General features: G+C 48.0%; 1 protein-coding gene across 2 annotated transcripts; it reads left to right on the plus strand.

The window, feature by feature from the left end:
* Nucleotides 1–5,121: 5,121 nt before the first annotated feature.
* On the plus strand, nucleotides 5,122–14,346 carry prdm1b (PR domain containing 1b, with ZNF domain). Of its 2 annotated transcripts, XM_042011551.1 has the most exons (7): nucleotides 5,122–5,373; nucleotides 5,525–5,803; nucleotides 8,154–8,273; nucleotides 9,655–9,895; nucleotides 11,711–12,618; nucleotides 12,701–12,829; nucleotides 13,022–14,346. In XM_042011551.1, the coding sequence occupies exons 2-7, from the start codon at nucleotides 5,633–5,635 to the stop codon at nucleotides 13,574–13,576; spliced, it is 2,124 nt and encodes a 707-aa protein (XP_041867485.1). In that variant the 5' UTR covers nucleotides 5,122–5,373; nucleotides 5,525–5,632; the 3' UTR covers nucleotides 13,577–14,346. The 2 variants fall into 2 exon arrangements, with proteins under 2 accessions (XP_041867485.1, XP_041867486.1); XM_042011552.1 differs by lacking the exons at nucleotides 5,122–5,373; nucleotides 5,525–5,803; nucleotides 8,154–8,273 and adding an exon at nucleotides 9,391–9,523.
* The last annotated feature ends 971 nt before the right edge of the window (nucleotides 14,347–15,317 follow it).

Raw genomic sequence — 15,317 nt, forward strand, 5'->3', positions numbered from 1 at the left:
GCATCAATAATTTATTGAATTTTTTTCTAAGTGGTATAAGCAGGATAATGCCCTTCGAGGTGTCCATAATCAGAAATGAATGGACGTGGAAGCAACCGTCCTCCGCATCGTCCATTAACTTGTGATAGTGGACATCTCGTCCGGCATTATCTCTTACATATGCTGCTCCATTTCCACTGGAAATATTCTGTACAGCAGCACATCACTGTGGCTCATTATGTTCATATTTATTGTCTTTTTAGTTTATCACTGTGTTGTTTTTGAGTTTTACTGAGGGGTAAATGTGTGTGCACAGCCTCAGAGTCATGCACGACTTCTCTGCCATCTGGCATGTCACAAACAAACAACCTGAAACTTGATTTTCAGGTGAATTTCTAAGGAGCCCGGCAAAGTCCAGTTTTCAGGAATCAGTTTCACTTCCATTCCAAGAGATTTCTCTCTGATCAGCAGGCTTCTGGTCCCACCGGTCCAACAGGTCTAGGATCGCAGGCAGGGGGGTCTTCTTCAGGAGGGGGGGTTTGTTGGGCAACAGAAAAGCTTCACATGTGATCAGCTGATCATAGTCAAACCCTCTCCAGACTCAGCAGAGAGGGTTTAACAAGCGTTGAGTAATAACAATCCCAGATCCTAAAAAGCCAGGACGCTGAGTAAAACACCAATAAACCAGAATCTCCTCCACCTGTTTTCCCCAGAAGCACATCAGAGATGAAACGGAGACGTTTCACCATGTGATGAAAATATGAGCTGATAAAAGGCTGGAAAAGTACCTGGTACAGACCAGAAACACCTGGAGGAGCATTGGACAACTAACCAGGTTACCTGGCAACAGGTCAGTAACATGACTGGGTATAAAAGGAGCATTTCAGAGAGGCAGAGTCTCTCAGGTGGAAAGATGGACAGAGCTTCACCAATCTGAGACAAACTGGGTCTAAAACTGGAACAATTTCAGAAACATGTTCCTCAGACTGAAGATCCTCCATCTACAGTGTAGAACATCATCAGAAGATTCAGAGAATCAGGAGGAATCTCTGTGTGCCGCAACATCTGCTCCCATCCAGACAACGTCTCTTTCAGGGAAGGCCTTGCAGATTTCAGCAAGACGATGCTGAACCACATCCTGCATCCATCACAGCAGCATGGCTTCACAGGAGAAGAGTCCGGCTGCTGAACTGGCCTGCCTGCAGTCCAGACCTTTCACCAATACACAACGTTACATGTTACACCGAGTCCTGATGTTTCTGAACTGGTTTGTACATTAAACTGACAGAGAGCAGTGATGTGACTGAGGTGTAAACCAGGTAAATTAACTAGAGCTGATGGTTTGACCAGGATCTCTTAAGAAACTCTGCCGCTTGGTTTTTAAGTTGTTCCAAAAGAAACACTGTGGGGCTGAATGCGAGAAGCTGCTTCACACTCTGAGCATGCTCGGTGAAACCTCTGATCACGATGGTGCAGATAAGGACCATCTGGGTCTTCCTTCCTCTTCTGTGATGGCATGAAAAGCCAGAGGAGGTGTGAAAAGAGCTGCGTTATTTTGGTCTGTTACTGTCAGACTCTGAGAAACTGCTGCAGATGCTGGTGGGAAAGTGTGAGCTCTCACTTTGTCTTGGCCTTGCGAGGAGAAACAGACATGCTAGAGGCTGCAAGGTGTCAGATGTGCCCAAAGGTCGAAGCGTTCTTCGTGTAAATCTGTCCAGATTTGCTCTGCAGGCAGCAGCTGGTTGCTGTGGGGGCGAAGCTCCTCACAGAGCCCACCCAGGCCTGGATTTCAGCTCATGTTCATGTCTGTCTGACTGGAGAACGCCACACATCCTGAGTCAATGAAGAGCCAGATGAGAAGATAAGATGGAGGATGAACGCCGCCTCCAGTCGAGTTCACTGAGCTCTGGCTCCCAATTTAACAAACTTTTGAAAAGAGGTAGAAGAAGAAAAAAATCACATCTTTTCTTTGAGGAAAAAAACGTAATTTTTATTGTTTTTATTAGCTCACTGGGATCAAATGTTCTGGTTCAGACCAGTTTAACTCACATCTGGTTCCAGCTGGTCCTGGTGTTCCTCTGGGTTCTGGTCTCAAAACAGAGCCTGAACTAAAACAGTGGACTGAGACCAGAACCAGTTTCTTCTTTATTTGAATGTTTTTCTTTCTTATTTATGGTTCAACCCTCAAAGAATATCTTTATTTTCAAAAGTTGTTTTTATTATTTGTTTGTGTTAAAATGTTCTGTTTAAATAAAGTTGATTCATTTGAAATGTGTGCTGCCAAATGTTTGCCCATCAGGATGTTTTCGAGACTCAGATTACCCAGAGAGATTAAATCTGACCTCCAGTCACACCTGGATTATGTGCTGCTGACCCTCCTGATTCCCTCCAGATGTAAACATGATTGTTTTTATAATCCTTCATCATCTTCATCATTGATTGACAGGCTCACCAACAAACGACACTTCCAGGAAAACAATCCAGACGCTCATTCTCCGTATTTATGGATCCTAAATCCTTCTGGTTAAATGATCTGATGGAAACAAGCTGCCCAAATCTCCAAGATCTGAATTTCAGCTAATTGCTGTTTACTATTTACCACCACAGAAGAAGGAGAAAAACACTTGGGGGGGGGGCTCAATAACAAGAAGGAGAAGAAGATGTAAACAGAACAAGAACAGAATCAGAGTCAGAAAAACTGAATACCTCCAAAACCACCTGAAGTTCTGCTGGGGGAGGTCCAGGTGAGGGAGGTCCTGTCAGGAGAACCAGGCTGGTTGGTCCATCACTGGAAGCAGAAAATCCTGATCCAGGCCTCCTTTCCTGAGATCTCCCACCTGCAACATTCCCAGGTTGCTCAAACCGAAAGGTTTAACTTCCCTGGTAGACCATGATGTTTCCATGGTAACATGAAACAGTGAAATTCCACACCACCCCCTCACTGTTTCTTTGACAACAGACACCTCTGGAATACTGTCCCAGCGTTGACAAAATATTTGTGTGGGTTTATATGATTTTACAACCAAACAAAACCACGTGCACAACGTGCACACTGAAGGGGGGTGGTCAACGTTCTTTCTGGATGAAGCTGGAAACTTCCACTGTTTTATGATTTAGCCACTCACGCTGTGTATTCCAACGCATCACTCAGTGCTGGAGCCCAGCTGGTTAGGTTGGTCGTCATGGCAACGCAGCTGATAAACCCAGCAGTTTCTCTTTCAGCTGAAGATAAAACTGAGGAGTTTATTCTCAGTGTCGGTCCGATAACTCGACATCGTTGCTGCTTCTGAGGATGTCATGTGACCTTGGTCATGCTACCAGTGCTAACTTCACCTCCGTGACATCACCCGCTACCAGGTGGCTGCTTTCTCTGCAGCGTTTCTGTTTCCTGACAGCAGACGGTTACCAAACAAGTCTCAGGTGTTTCCTTGCTTTCAGCTCCTCAGACAGAGCTGACCTCAGGCCTTTGCTCCACTCATCCTTTCTGTCTGGTCTGCTGCCCTCCCCCGCCCTCCTGGTGGGCCCACTTCCCCTGCCTGCCAGCAAGGCTTCCCTCCATGGAACAAGCTGGTCTGAACCGTGGGGTGGGTGGAGGGGCGTGATGAGTCGGCTAACCTGCCGTCCTGGACTCTTTAGCCTCTGAGCCAGAGCCCAGACTGTCTGCAAATTAGAGAAATTAGCCCAGCCAGGGCAGTGAAAGAGCCTAAATCCTCCCCACCTGCACAGTAACCCCCATGCCACACAGGCCAGCAAAGCTCCACTCTTGGAAAAGCAGCCATATGGCAGCCAATTTACCATTTCACCAGGAAGACGGGGAGGGTGGGGAGGGAGGGGGGCACGCGTACTTATATAACCATGAAAATCTAGAATAGCAGAAGCGAACCAGAACAAAACATCCTGACATTCTTCAAAGAGACAAACCACCCAGTCAGCTAGCAGAACCAGGACATGATGATGAAGCCACTTCCTGTCAGACTTTCCACCAATCAGAGAGCTTAGATTGACGGTAACGTCCAATCAGGAGCAGCCAAAGATCAACCAGTGAGCAGAAAGTTCTATGTGTGTGTGAAAAGAAGAAAAATAATGCTCCTCTATGGCTGGAATAAAGCCAAGAAGACGTTTCTGATGCACGGTGGCGCCACAAAGCAGCTGAGCTGGAGTTGGTTTAGTGAGGATAGCAGGTAAATAGTAGCAGGAAGAACTGGAAATGAGGAAAAAGTGGAAACATGGAAATAGTTTCTGTTGTGTGTTTGTTTCAAACTTCTGAATGAACTATGTTTCAGGATTTATTGATTAACCTGCTGTTCTGGTTCAGTGACAGCTTGTATCTGAACAGCCTTCTTCATCCTCCTCATCATCAGACGATATATATCTAGTGAAGGAATCACATGATTCCACTGGAACCTCCGACGTTCATCGGCGGCATCAACTCTCCCTTTTTTCCTGGAAATCCACCTGAAAGCTGAACATTCAGTTTAGTGAGTAGCTTCTCTTCATCTGCTGCCACCTTTCTGTGTGAAACCTTGTGAGAAGCCTAAAAATAAGCTCTGGAGGCCATTCAGAGTGGGGGGCTGCGACCAGAACGAACACGTCACACGGATCAGACCGACGTCCTCCAGTTCAGATGTTTGTACATTAAAACGTCTCTATCAATATTCTACTTCCTGTTGAAGGAGACTTCCTTTCTGACATCCAGCCGATGACAGAGGTTAGAAACCCTCGTTAACCAGATCAGCCGCTCTCTCTGCTTTCTGTAAACTGACCCAGATGACCCGAAGCTCCAGGTCAGACGCTGCCTGGCCGACAGGAAAGGGAACGCTTACCTGACAGGTGTCTGAGCTGCGACCTGCCCTACATCTGGATCCGCCAGAAAGCCCAAACAGAACCAGTTTGTTCTGACCACAACCCAGTATTTCTCTTCACGCATCAGATTTTTCAGACTGAAATATTGCAGTGTGCGTGTGCGTGTGCGCTTTACAGTCAGATGTAGGTCAAGGCGTTGCCGTGGCAGCAGATTGCTCATTAAGTGCCAAACCAAGCAAAAGTCTGCGAGTGTTTTCGTGGCATCAGGCCGACCATCTGCTCCTCCATTCATTCATTAAGACGTCTTTGTGTGTATGTGTGTGCGAGCGTGCGTGTACGTGTGTGCGCTTGTCACAACAGCCACTTGCTGGTCAGCGACACCACGTCACTAATGTTGTTGTCCAAAACCAGCAGTTGCATGTCAGGAGGCTCGGTCACATGACCTGGGTGTCTGCTGATTGGCCGGCCGGCTGAGCTAAAAGCGCTCTGTGCTGGACGGCTCAGGAGTTTCTGGTGAGGGAGCAGCGAGGACAGGTTCTAAGCCGGGACAGAGGACATGACCCGACCAGAGACATGAATGAATGTGTGAGGGTAAGAGCTGACCATCTGATTGGACGGTTAATCTACCGCATCACTGAGCTGCTCTTCATGAATGAAGTGGTTTAACTGGGTTTTCTGTGACCGCTGAGATCTTCTCCATCCTGTTCCAGGTCTGGAGCTTTAACCATCGGATCTAAGAGAGGGAGCCTGCCCGACCAGAACCAAAGCACTTCTACACCAAAGCAGCTGAAACCAAACAGGAGATCCCGTGGCTGGATTCATCCCGTCCAGGACTCTTTGTCATCCGAACATGAAGCTGGAGAACACATCAGAGGACATGAGCGGCTGGAGGGAGGTGGACTTTGCTCTCAGCTGCACCTACATCGTTCCGGACCAGGTCTCGGACCCGAGCTTCAGCCTCCCCCGAGCCATGACGTCCATCCCTCGGAACTTGACCTTCAACTACAGCTCGGACAACGAGGTTGGTTCAGGTTTCCTGAAACATAGCGGTCTGCCGGCCACGTGCACGCCCAAAACTGCTGAGTCACCAGAAACTGCTATGGCGTGCGCGTGGACATGAGGCCACCATCAGCCTCGGGACACATACGTCCTCAGGTCAGAGGACACATATGTCCTCAGGTCGCAGGTCGGAGGACATGTACGTCTTCAGGTCGGAGGACATGTACGTCTTCAAGTTGGAGGACATGTATGTCCTCAGGTAGGAGGACATTTACGTCCTCAGGTAGCAGGTCGGAGGACATGTACATCTTCAGGTCAGAGGACATGTACGTCCTCATGTAGCAGGTTGGAGGACACATACGTCCTCAGGTTGGAGGACACTTATGTGTCTCCATCTGTTGTTTGTTTTATAAAGGCTGTCAGGAATCAGCCAACTTTCCTCTCAACCATTCGATGGTGTTGATGCTCCACCTGCCTCCACCTGCCTTCCCTCCACCAGGTGAGCTACATTCATGTGGTCTCTCTGCCTCCACATGCCAGCTCCTCCATGGGGCCCCTGGGGGCCCAAGGCCTTCACACTTTCATCATCTCTGAAGGGAAGATGAAGACGTGTCACTTCTGTCATTCTCAGCCTGCGGTCGTCCTCTTCCTCTTTCTGCCTCGTTCCTCTTCTGCAGCTCTCGTCTGTTCTTCTTTCGTCTGCTCATCCCTCGCTCGTTCACCTGCACGCACACACGCACACTCACATGCATGCCCACATGCACATCTCTCGATCTGCTCACCAGCACGTGCACGCTCATGTCGGTCATCTCTGGAAAAACCAGCTGAAACACCGACAGGTGTTGATTTTCCTCCATCAGCTCCATCTTCCTCCACCACTTCCTGTGTGGGGCAAGTGATGTTAAGTGTTTCAGGTGTGTAGCCTGACACGTGCGTGGGCATGCCCTCACTGAACACCTGCCCGAGGCGGAACGTTGTCCTCATGGTGTTTGTGGAGCGTGCCACAGCAGGCGTGGAGGAGTGAAGGGGCACGTGGCAGATGGAGTGTTAGTGACGGGTGGAGATAGGCAGCAGAGAGGGGGGAGGGGGCATGCTCTGGATGGGGGTGTGAGGGGTGGGGGTGGATTTAGGTTAAAACCAGATGATTAACTTTCGTTGAGATTGGACAGCCGGCCAGGCTGGTGGGCACAAGAAAGAGGCGGTCTTCATGTGGACGAAGCATGGGTCAACTTAAGACCCCCCCCCCGCGAATGTAAACACACCTCCTCCATTCTTCGACCCCCCCCCCATCCCCCCCTCCCTACCGGGCTTGGCTTAAGCATCGGTTAACCAGCAGCTCATTAGTCATGCAACACCGGCAATTGACAATGTCCCTGTCAAACTGGTTCATCATATCTCAGATCCAGCCCCCAACCCACACACACACTTTTCAGGTGTCATTCAGTGTTGTTGGGATGGTGTTCCTCAGAAATCTGGCCCAGTGGTTTGGAATCTGACCTTAGAACAGCAGCAGGAGACAGAATCATTTGACCCTTAAACCTCCATCAGGTCTCCCCAAGGTCCTCCTCCTCCTCCACCAGGAGCGGTGGTGTGTTTCTCTGTGGGGTAAATGTGATGGATAGCTACCCTTTAGCTGATCTACGGAAGTTTTCCAGACATTTCTATCCCGTCCAGGAGGTTTACAATCCAGCCACTAAATGTAGTTTTATCCAGAGACTCTATCTGGTAAATCCACAATGATCCATGATAACAGCATTATTTATCACATTTCACCATAAAAACATCACCATCACTACTATGTTGCTAAGAGACCTCTATTTAGACCTGGACATGATGATGAAGCCACTTCCTGTCAGACTTTCCACCAATCAGAGAGCTTAGATTGACGGTAACGTCCAATCAGGAGCAGCCAAAGATCAACCAGTGAGCAGAAAGTTCTATGTGTGTGTGAAAAGAAGAAAAATAATGCTCCTCTATGCCTGGACCATCCAGTGAACCAAAGAGAAGGTATAAAAACAAAATCAAGGAAAAGTGGGACATTTTTCAGAATTTCCATCAGTCCCTGATTTCCCTGGACTGTCCTGCAGAACTAAACTAGAACAACACAAACATGGAATGAGGATCTGGTTGGGAAATAAAGTGTTTATAGAGAAGGAGGTATGACCTGAAAACCAACAGGAACCTAACATGATCAGGTCAGACATCAGTGGATCAGGACTCTCCTCAGAGTAGAAAGTGGGTCAGGATGAAGGTCTTAACATGGTGGCGACATTAGCTGATGACCTGCTACTCGTAAACATAAACATCCAAATGCTCTCGGTCTCTAAAAGCTCAAAGTTATGATAATTATGATAGTTTCCTCTGGTTTCTAGGTAACAGGCGTGTTCAGCAAAGAGTACATCCCTCAGGGGACTCGCTTCGGCCCCCTGCAAGGAGACATCTACACCAAAGACAACGTTCCCAAACACGCCAACAGAAAGTATTTCTGGAGGGTAAGACACACACACATTCCTGTCTAAGTAGTGAGGTGAGAACAATGTAAATAAACCTGTTAAATGAGACCCACCATTTCTCCCACACTTAGAGAAGCTCTGCTAGCGTTCAACAACAGGTCCTCACCTCAGGTTCTTACAGAAATACAGGCTGACATTCACTGCCTGCTCGTGCAATAAGGTGGAGGATTGAATCAAAGATTCAATGCAGTTTGTTTCCTTAGCTGTCATTAATTTAATGAGATTAGCTTGTATGAACACAGTTATAAATTGTACTTGTGGATTTCTTTTAATTGGATCCAAATGAATTGTCTTGAATTGTTTATGTCTGTAAAAGCATAAAATGGCTTCACTTTGCAGAAATGTCCTCAGTTCAGAGGTTATACACTTGCAGTGGTTCTCGCGATGCTGTCAGAACAAACACATGGACAAGGAAAGTCAGGGAAAGTCAAGAAAAGTCAGGGAAAGTCAAGAAAAGTCAGGTAACAGGTTTTGTTGTGCATCAGTGGTTCCTGAGGTTTCACATCTCATCTGCGTCAGTAAACAGTTTCCCACAGATTCCTCGGGTACTCAGTGCTTTTGGTGTAAATTTTAGAGGAAGTTGTGGCGGCCGGCGGTGTGTAACTCATGCTCCGAGTCATCCGAGTTTTACTGGAAAGGCTCATTGTTCACCTAGATGTCCTCGTCCCTCCACCCCTTTCATTCTCTAACATCCTACTTTTCTTTCTGCCATCCTGCTGCAACTTTTGTCACTCAGGAAATTTTCAGTTATGCTGAGTCAATTCCTAAAGCGAGTTTCTGCCGCCACCCCTACGTATTTCCCTTCCGGCTTCATTTCCTGTAAACCTGTCAGGGGTGTTTCTGCCTCATTACAATAGTGAAAGTCAGAGATAATAAGACGGGAGTCGGGTGGAGGCTGGTGGCCTGCCAGCTCCGTCACTTTTCACCTCCTCAGCTTTCACACCAGCTCCTCCTCCTCCTCCTTCTTCTTCTTCTTCTTCTTTATTTCCTTCTTCTTTTCCTTCTTCTTTTTCAACATATAAGGGCCGATTGCTGTGGGCCATAAATCAGATGGACAGAAATATGAGTTAGAGGTGAGAAAAGGAGAGCGAAACAGGCCGAGTGGTGACTCAGAGGCCACGCCTCCACCGCCGAGCATTTAAAAACGCAAACACTGACACACACACAGGACACACACTCAGGATACACAGGAAGCAGACGTCTCTTAGACATACCTGTTCATGGCAGAGGTATGCTTTTATTTTGTTGTGTTGTTTTTACTGCATAATGCTGCTGTTTGTTTTATTCTGGCTTCACATCCATTTGTTTTTTTCTGGATTGTCTCTGATGACAGTTTGTCTGTGTCTGGTTCCTTCTGCAGATTTACGGTGGTGAGCAGCTTCAACACTTCATTGATGGCTACGATGTCCACAAAAGCAATTGGATGCGTTATGTCAACCCGGCCCGCTCCCTAGCTGAGCAGAACCTGGTGGCCTGTCAGAACGGCCGGGACATCTATTTCTACACCATCCGGCCTGTGGAGCCCAAACAAGAGCTGCTGGTGTGGTACAGCCCGGAGTTCACCCAGAGGCTCTGCAGCCAGCAGGACGAGCTCAGACATAGTAAGTACACCAAGGCCTGGCTCTGGTCTGGCCCTAGTACTGCTCTCATCTGGATACAGAGCTTTCTGTCTCTTATAACTTTATTTTGGGCAAAAGTTGACATTTGTTGTGTGTGAAGAGCAGCAGAGAAGAGACAGGTGATCACCTGATCAGCTGATCTTCTGGAAGCATCATCATGACTAAAACCTTCTTTTTCTGCCATGATGTGATAAACAGGTAGATTTCCATCAGAGCTGAACATGAAGCCAGGACAGTACATTTCCCTTCATAGAGAAACTAGACATGTTCCTTGATGCTATCATTCTTCACTGCTGGTTTGATGCTGTTTCTGGTCTCATGAAGCGTAACCTCTGTAACACACAGGTTCAACAGGTGTGTGCGTTAGCTGCTGGTTAAGAGAAACAGGGTTAATCAGGTTAAAGTCCGAGGGTGAGTCACATCTTCAGCTGTTTGCAGAGCATCATTAAGCCGAGTCATGCTTCCTTCATCTGGTGCGATGAAGGTAAAACTCATGATTCATACCTGCAGGTATTCCTCCAGGTGACTAACGTGTCCTTATCAGGTTAGCTGCACGTAGCTCTCAGAGTCCAGATCAGTCAAACTGGATGCAACAAGCACACTTAGAAATCACATCCACAAGATTCATTCTGCAAATACCAGAAACCAGTTTTACAAACATTTCTGATCCATAATCAATCACAGAGAGGAGGGCTGCTTCATCTCTGACACACTGCGCTGAAATACAGGAACTACATGTAAAACATCCGGTTTTTATTTTACAGAAATGAGCAACAAAAATCAGTTGTTCACTAACTTAAAATGTGAAGATCTGGTTGGTTACAGCAGTCTGCTGGTCTTTTAAAAGCTCACAGGAAACGTTCACCATCAGTATGAAAACATGTCACACCTTTAGAATCTACACGGACGTGAGATTTCTCAACAAAGGAGTCGAGTCATGGAAGAATCTGCATATAAACAAACTAAAGAAGTAAAATCCCAGATTGTGTTTAATCTGCTGAGATCAGACTCTGATGGGTCAGACTCTGGTCTGCAGACCTGGGTCGGGGGTTTTCGGTCGGAACTCAGACCAAAAATGTTTTTTTCCATAAAAAGCAGGTTTTTTTCTCAGCTTGTTTCTGTGGTCATATGTAACACATGAACGCCCACACACACACACACACACACACACACACACACACACACACACACACACACACACACACACACACACACACACACACACACACCTCCTCTGACCGACAGCCAGAAACCAGGAATGAAAACTGAAACCATATTCCATCAGTCGGATCCATAAATATGACGACACGTGTCAAACCAGGTTTTACCAGAAACCTTCAATAAACCCCCAGAACTTCCTGTCTGCAATGGTCTGCTGTGGTCTGCTGTGGCAGTCTGCTGTGGTCTGTGGTGGTCTGCTGTGGTCTGTGGTGGTCTGCGGTGGTCTGCTGTGGTCTGCTGTGGTCTGCTGTGGTGGTCTGCTGTGGCCTGTGGTGGTCTGTGGTGGTCTGCTGTGGTCTGTGGTGGTCTGCAGTGGTCTGCTGTAGTCTGCTGTGGTGGTCTGCTGTGGTCTGTGGTGGTCTGCTGTTGTCTGTGGTGGTCTGCGGTGGTCTGCTGTGGTCTGCTGTGGTGGTCTGCTGTGGTCTATGGTGGTCTGTGGTGGTCTGCTGTGGTCTGTGGTGGTCCGTGGTTCTGTTTGAGTTCAGATTTCTTGTTTCTTGGTCAGTGATGCAGACTGTCTTGTTTTCTTCAGCTAGATGTCTCCATGTGGACTCATGGCTTCCTTTCTGTCCTCAGAACACAGCGATGAAGATGAGTTTTCCGAGCATCATCTACCTCAGCAGGTGTGGCTTAAAAATGAGATGAAGGAGGAGGTGAAGGAAGCGAGGGATGAAGACAGCGAGGAGAAGATTGACGTGGAAGTGTTGGAAAGAGACACTCCTCCGGACACGCCTGTTGACCAGATAATGGACTTCAGTAGGAAGATGGAGAAGGACGGGTCGGATCTGGAGGGCCAGGGGGTGGGTTCGTCCCCACAACCCGAGCAGATGGAGCCTGGTCTGGGTTTCAATCATTCCTACTTACCCGATCACCACCCCTCCTTCCCAGCGCCACACAGAAACCTTCCCCTCCACCTCCATGGCCTCTATGGTCACAGGGAGGGCCTGGTCTCCTCCTACCCACTTTACTCCCAGTCCAGACCTCTGCAGCCCCCCTACCAGTTTCTTTCCACCTACGGCCCCCAGTACCCCCGCCTCCTACTTCCATCCTATTCTCCTCCATTTCCTGGGATGTTGTCCTCAAGAGGATCCCTGCGATACAGCAGTTACATGGGCAGTGATGGACTGGCATACCCCCCCATAGCCCCCTCCAACTTGCTGCCGGTGTCCCTCCCTTATGCTCCTCCTCCACACGGGGGGCTGAAGGAACTCACCCCCAATGTTTCTCCTCCAAGAGGTGCCCCTGCCACCCCAGAGATGTCCCCCCCAGGCAAGCCCCCCACCCAACATCAGTCCCCAGAGCAGTCTCCTTCTGGCTGCGAGGAGGCCATGAACCTCAGCTTGACCACCATCAAGAGCAGCTTGGCGCCTCGTATCGGGCCGGGTCACAAGTCACTGCCATACCCACTGAAGAAGCAGAACGGGAAGATCAAGTACGAGTGCAACATCTGCTCCAAGACCTTCGGACAGCTGTCCAACCTCAAGGTAGCACCTTCAACTCCAGTTAAGCATGTTCATCCATTTATCACTTCCTGTTCACACCTGATCCATGTCCCTGTTTCTGCAGGTCCATCTCCGAGTCCACAGCGGGGAGCGGCCCTTCCAGTGCGACATCTGTAAGAAGAGCTTCACTCAGCTGGCCCACCTCCAGAAACATCACCTGGTCCATACAGGGGAGAAACCACACGAGTGTCAGGTACGATCATCCCCCAACACACATGTAGGGTACGCCCACCTTTAGACCAGCTGTGACTCATGTGACATCTTCACTTTTTGTTTGTTAATGTGAGTATGGGTGATGGACTTGAACCTGTTCTGCAGAAAGTAGTCCCTCCTTAGCTGGAACAGAACTGCATTAACATCATAACATCTTTTCCCTTTACCTCAGGTGTGCCACAAGCGCTTCAGCAGCACTAGTAACCTGAAGACCCACCTGCGGCTGCACTCCGGGGAGAAACCATATCAATGCAAACTTTGCAACACCAAGTTCACCCAGTACATTCACCTGAAGCTGCACCGCCGCCTCCACAGCGGCCGCGAACGCCCCTACCCCTGTGAGCGCTGCCCCCAGACCTTCTTCCACCGCTTCTCTCTCTGCATCCACCAGCGCAGCTGCTTCCTGCCCAGCGCCACCGCCCCCTTCAGCCGCCACATGAAGGAGATGGTGGAGCGCTTCGACGCCAGCCAGGAGGCCGACACACTTCCAGAGACGGCCTCCGCCTCGCAGCTGCAGGAAGCAGTGGAGCGCTGGCTGGCTCGTACTCTGGAAGGAGATGGGAAGGAGGACCAGAAGGAGACCACCATCCTGCTGAAGGCTCTTACGGCCACCATCAACCCACCGGCCACAAGCCAATCACATCACAGCCTTCCACTGGCCTATCAGGAGAGGGCCAGCGTGGTCCACCTCCACACACGGCCAACAGTGAAAACAGAAGGAGAATGAGGAGCCAGTTCCATGACAACCAGCAGGTGTGGCCAAATAAAACGTTTTCCCATTCAATGAGCACAGCACCAAAAGAAGGGCATTCCAAAGACGGAGCAAGAGTGGAGTCCAACTCTTCCTCCTCCTAGACCTGATAAAGCTGTGAAGTGTTTCCACATCTTTTTACTCAGGTAGAAACTTGTTTAACTTATTTTGGTATTTATTTAGTTTTGATGGTAGTTTTTTTTCTGTTAGAGCTTTCTCTGTGATGACTTTCCCGGGAGAAGGGATCTCTGGAAAACTGTAAACGGACTCAGGAAAAGTGGATAACTTTTGCTGCTGTGACAGTTCAGGGTGCATGTTAAATTCAACCATGTCATTTTATTTATTTATCTAAAAAAGGGAAATTGTGATGTGATAAAAGTATTTTGCCAAAACGAACCAGGATGAATGTGTAGCGGCGCCATTGGAGGGTTCCAGGATGCAAAGACACCAAGCATCCTTCATCTTCATCACCGCTGAATGAAGCAAACCAAACTCATCTGAAACTTTTTACCCACAAAGCTTTGCTGCAGCAGTATGCAGACCGTCCTCCAGAACATCGGACTCTGAAATCCAGTTCAGGAATATTCCTCCAGCCTTTCCAGCTCAGACAGAAACCTGCTTCCTTCAAGCTTTTTTACTTTTGTACAGTTTGTTTGTTGTAGTTCATTTTTGCTAACAGTTGAAAAGTTTATATGTGAGAGAATATTTTGATATTTACATGATGTAGCACATTAAAGACTTTGCTTCTATAACTAGTGAGTTTGTTTTCCCAGCAGGAAGAAAACACATGTTTTATTATTTTAAGTTTAAACTTAAAAAAGTTTGAAAAGACCAGCTTGGAGGTCACCGTGCTCCTTTAATCTATAATCCAGCTGGTTGCTTTATTCATGATAAACCTGCCAAATCACGCGTCAGAAAACAACATTTTCATTAATACACTGGAGATAAATCAGAGTTTGTTACATGAGGTTCATGAATTTTATGTCCACCGACTTGATGATTGTAGTCCGGATGGATGGATGGATGGATGGATGGATGGATGGATGGATGGATGGGTGGATGGAAGGATGGATGATGGATGGATGGATGATGGATGGATGATGTATGGATGGATGGATGGATAATGGATGGATGGATGGATGGATGGATGATGGATGGATGGATGGATGGATAATGGATGGATGGATGGATGGATGGATGGATGGATGGATGGATGGATGGATAATGGATGGATGGATGATGGATGGATGGATGGATGGATGATGGATGGATGGATGATGGATGGATGGATAGATGGATGGATGGATGATGGATGGATGGATGGATGATGGATGGATGGATGGATGATGGATGGATGGATGGATGGATGGATGGATGGATGGATGGATGATAGATGGGTGGATGGATGGATGGATGGATGGATGATGGATGGATGGATGGATGGATGATATGGATGGATGGATGGATAATGGATGAATCAGCACTACTAATAAATGAAAAAAACAAGTACTCCTGTCAAGCTCCACCAGCTCCTATTAAATCAAGATCAAGTGAAAAGATGAAATAAATAAAGAAACAAGTATAAATAAATAAAAAGACACAGAGGACCACACAACTCAGGCGGTGTTAAAAGCCAGAGAATAAAAGTGGGTCTTCAGACTCCACTGTGGGGCAGATTGGAGCTGGAGGGGCAGCTCCAGAGTCTGGACCATCTACA

Source organism: Melanotaenia boesemani, chromosome 17 (genome assembly GCF_017639745.1).
Source record: "Melanotaenia boesemani isolate fMelBoe1 chromosome 17, fMelBoe1.pri, whole genome shotgun sequence".
NCBI classification, from domain to species: Eukaryota; Metazoa; Chordata; class Actinopteri; order Atheriniformes; family Melanotaeniidae; genus Melanotaenia; species Melanotaenia boesemani.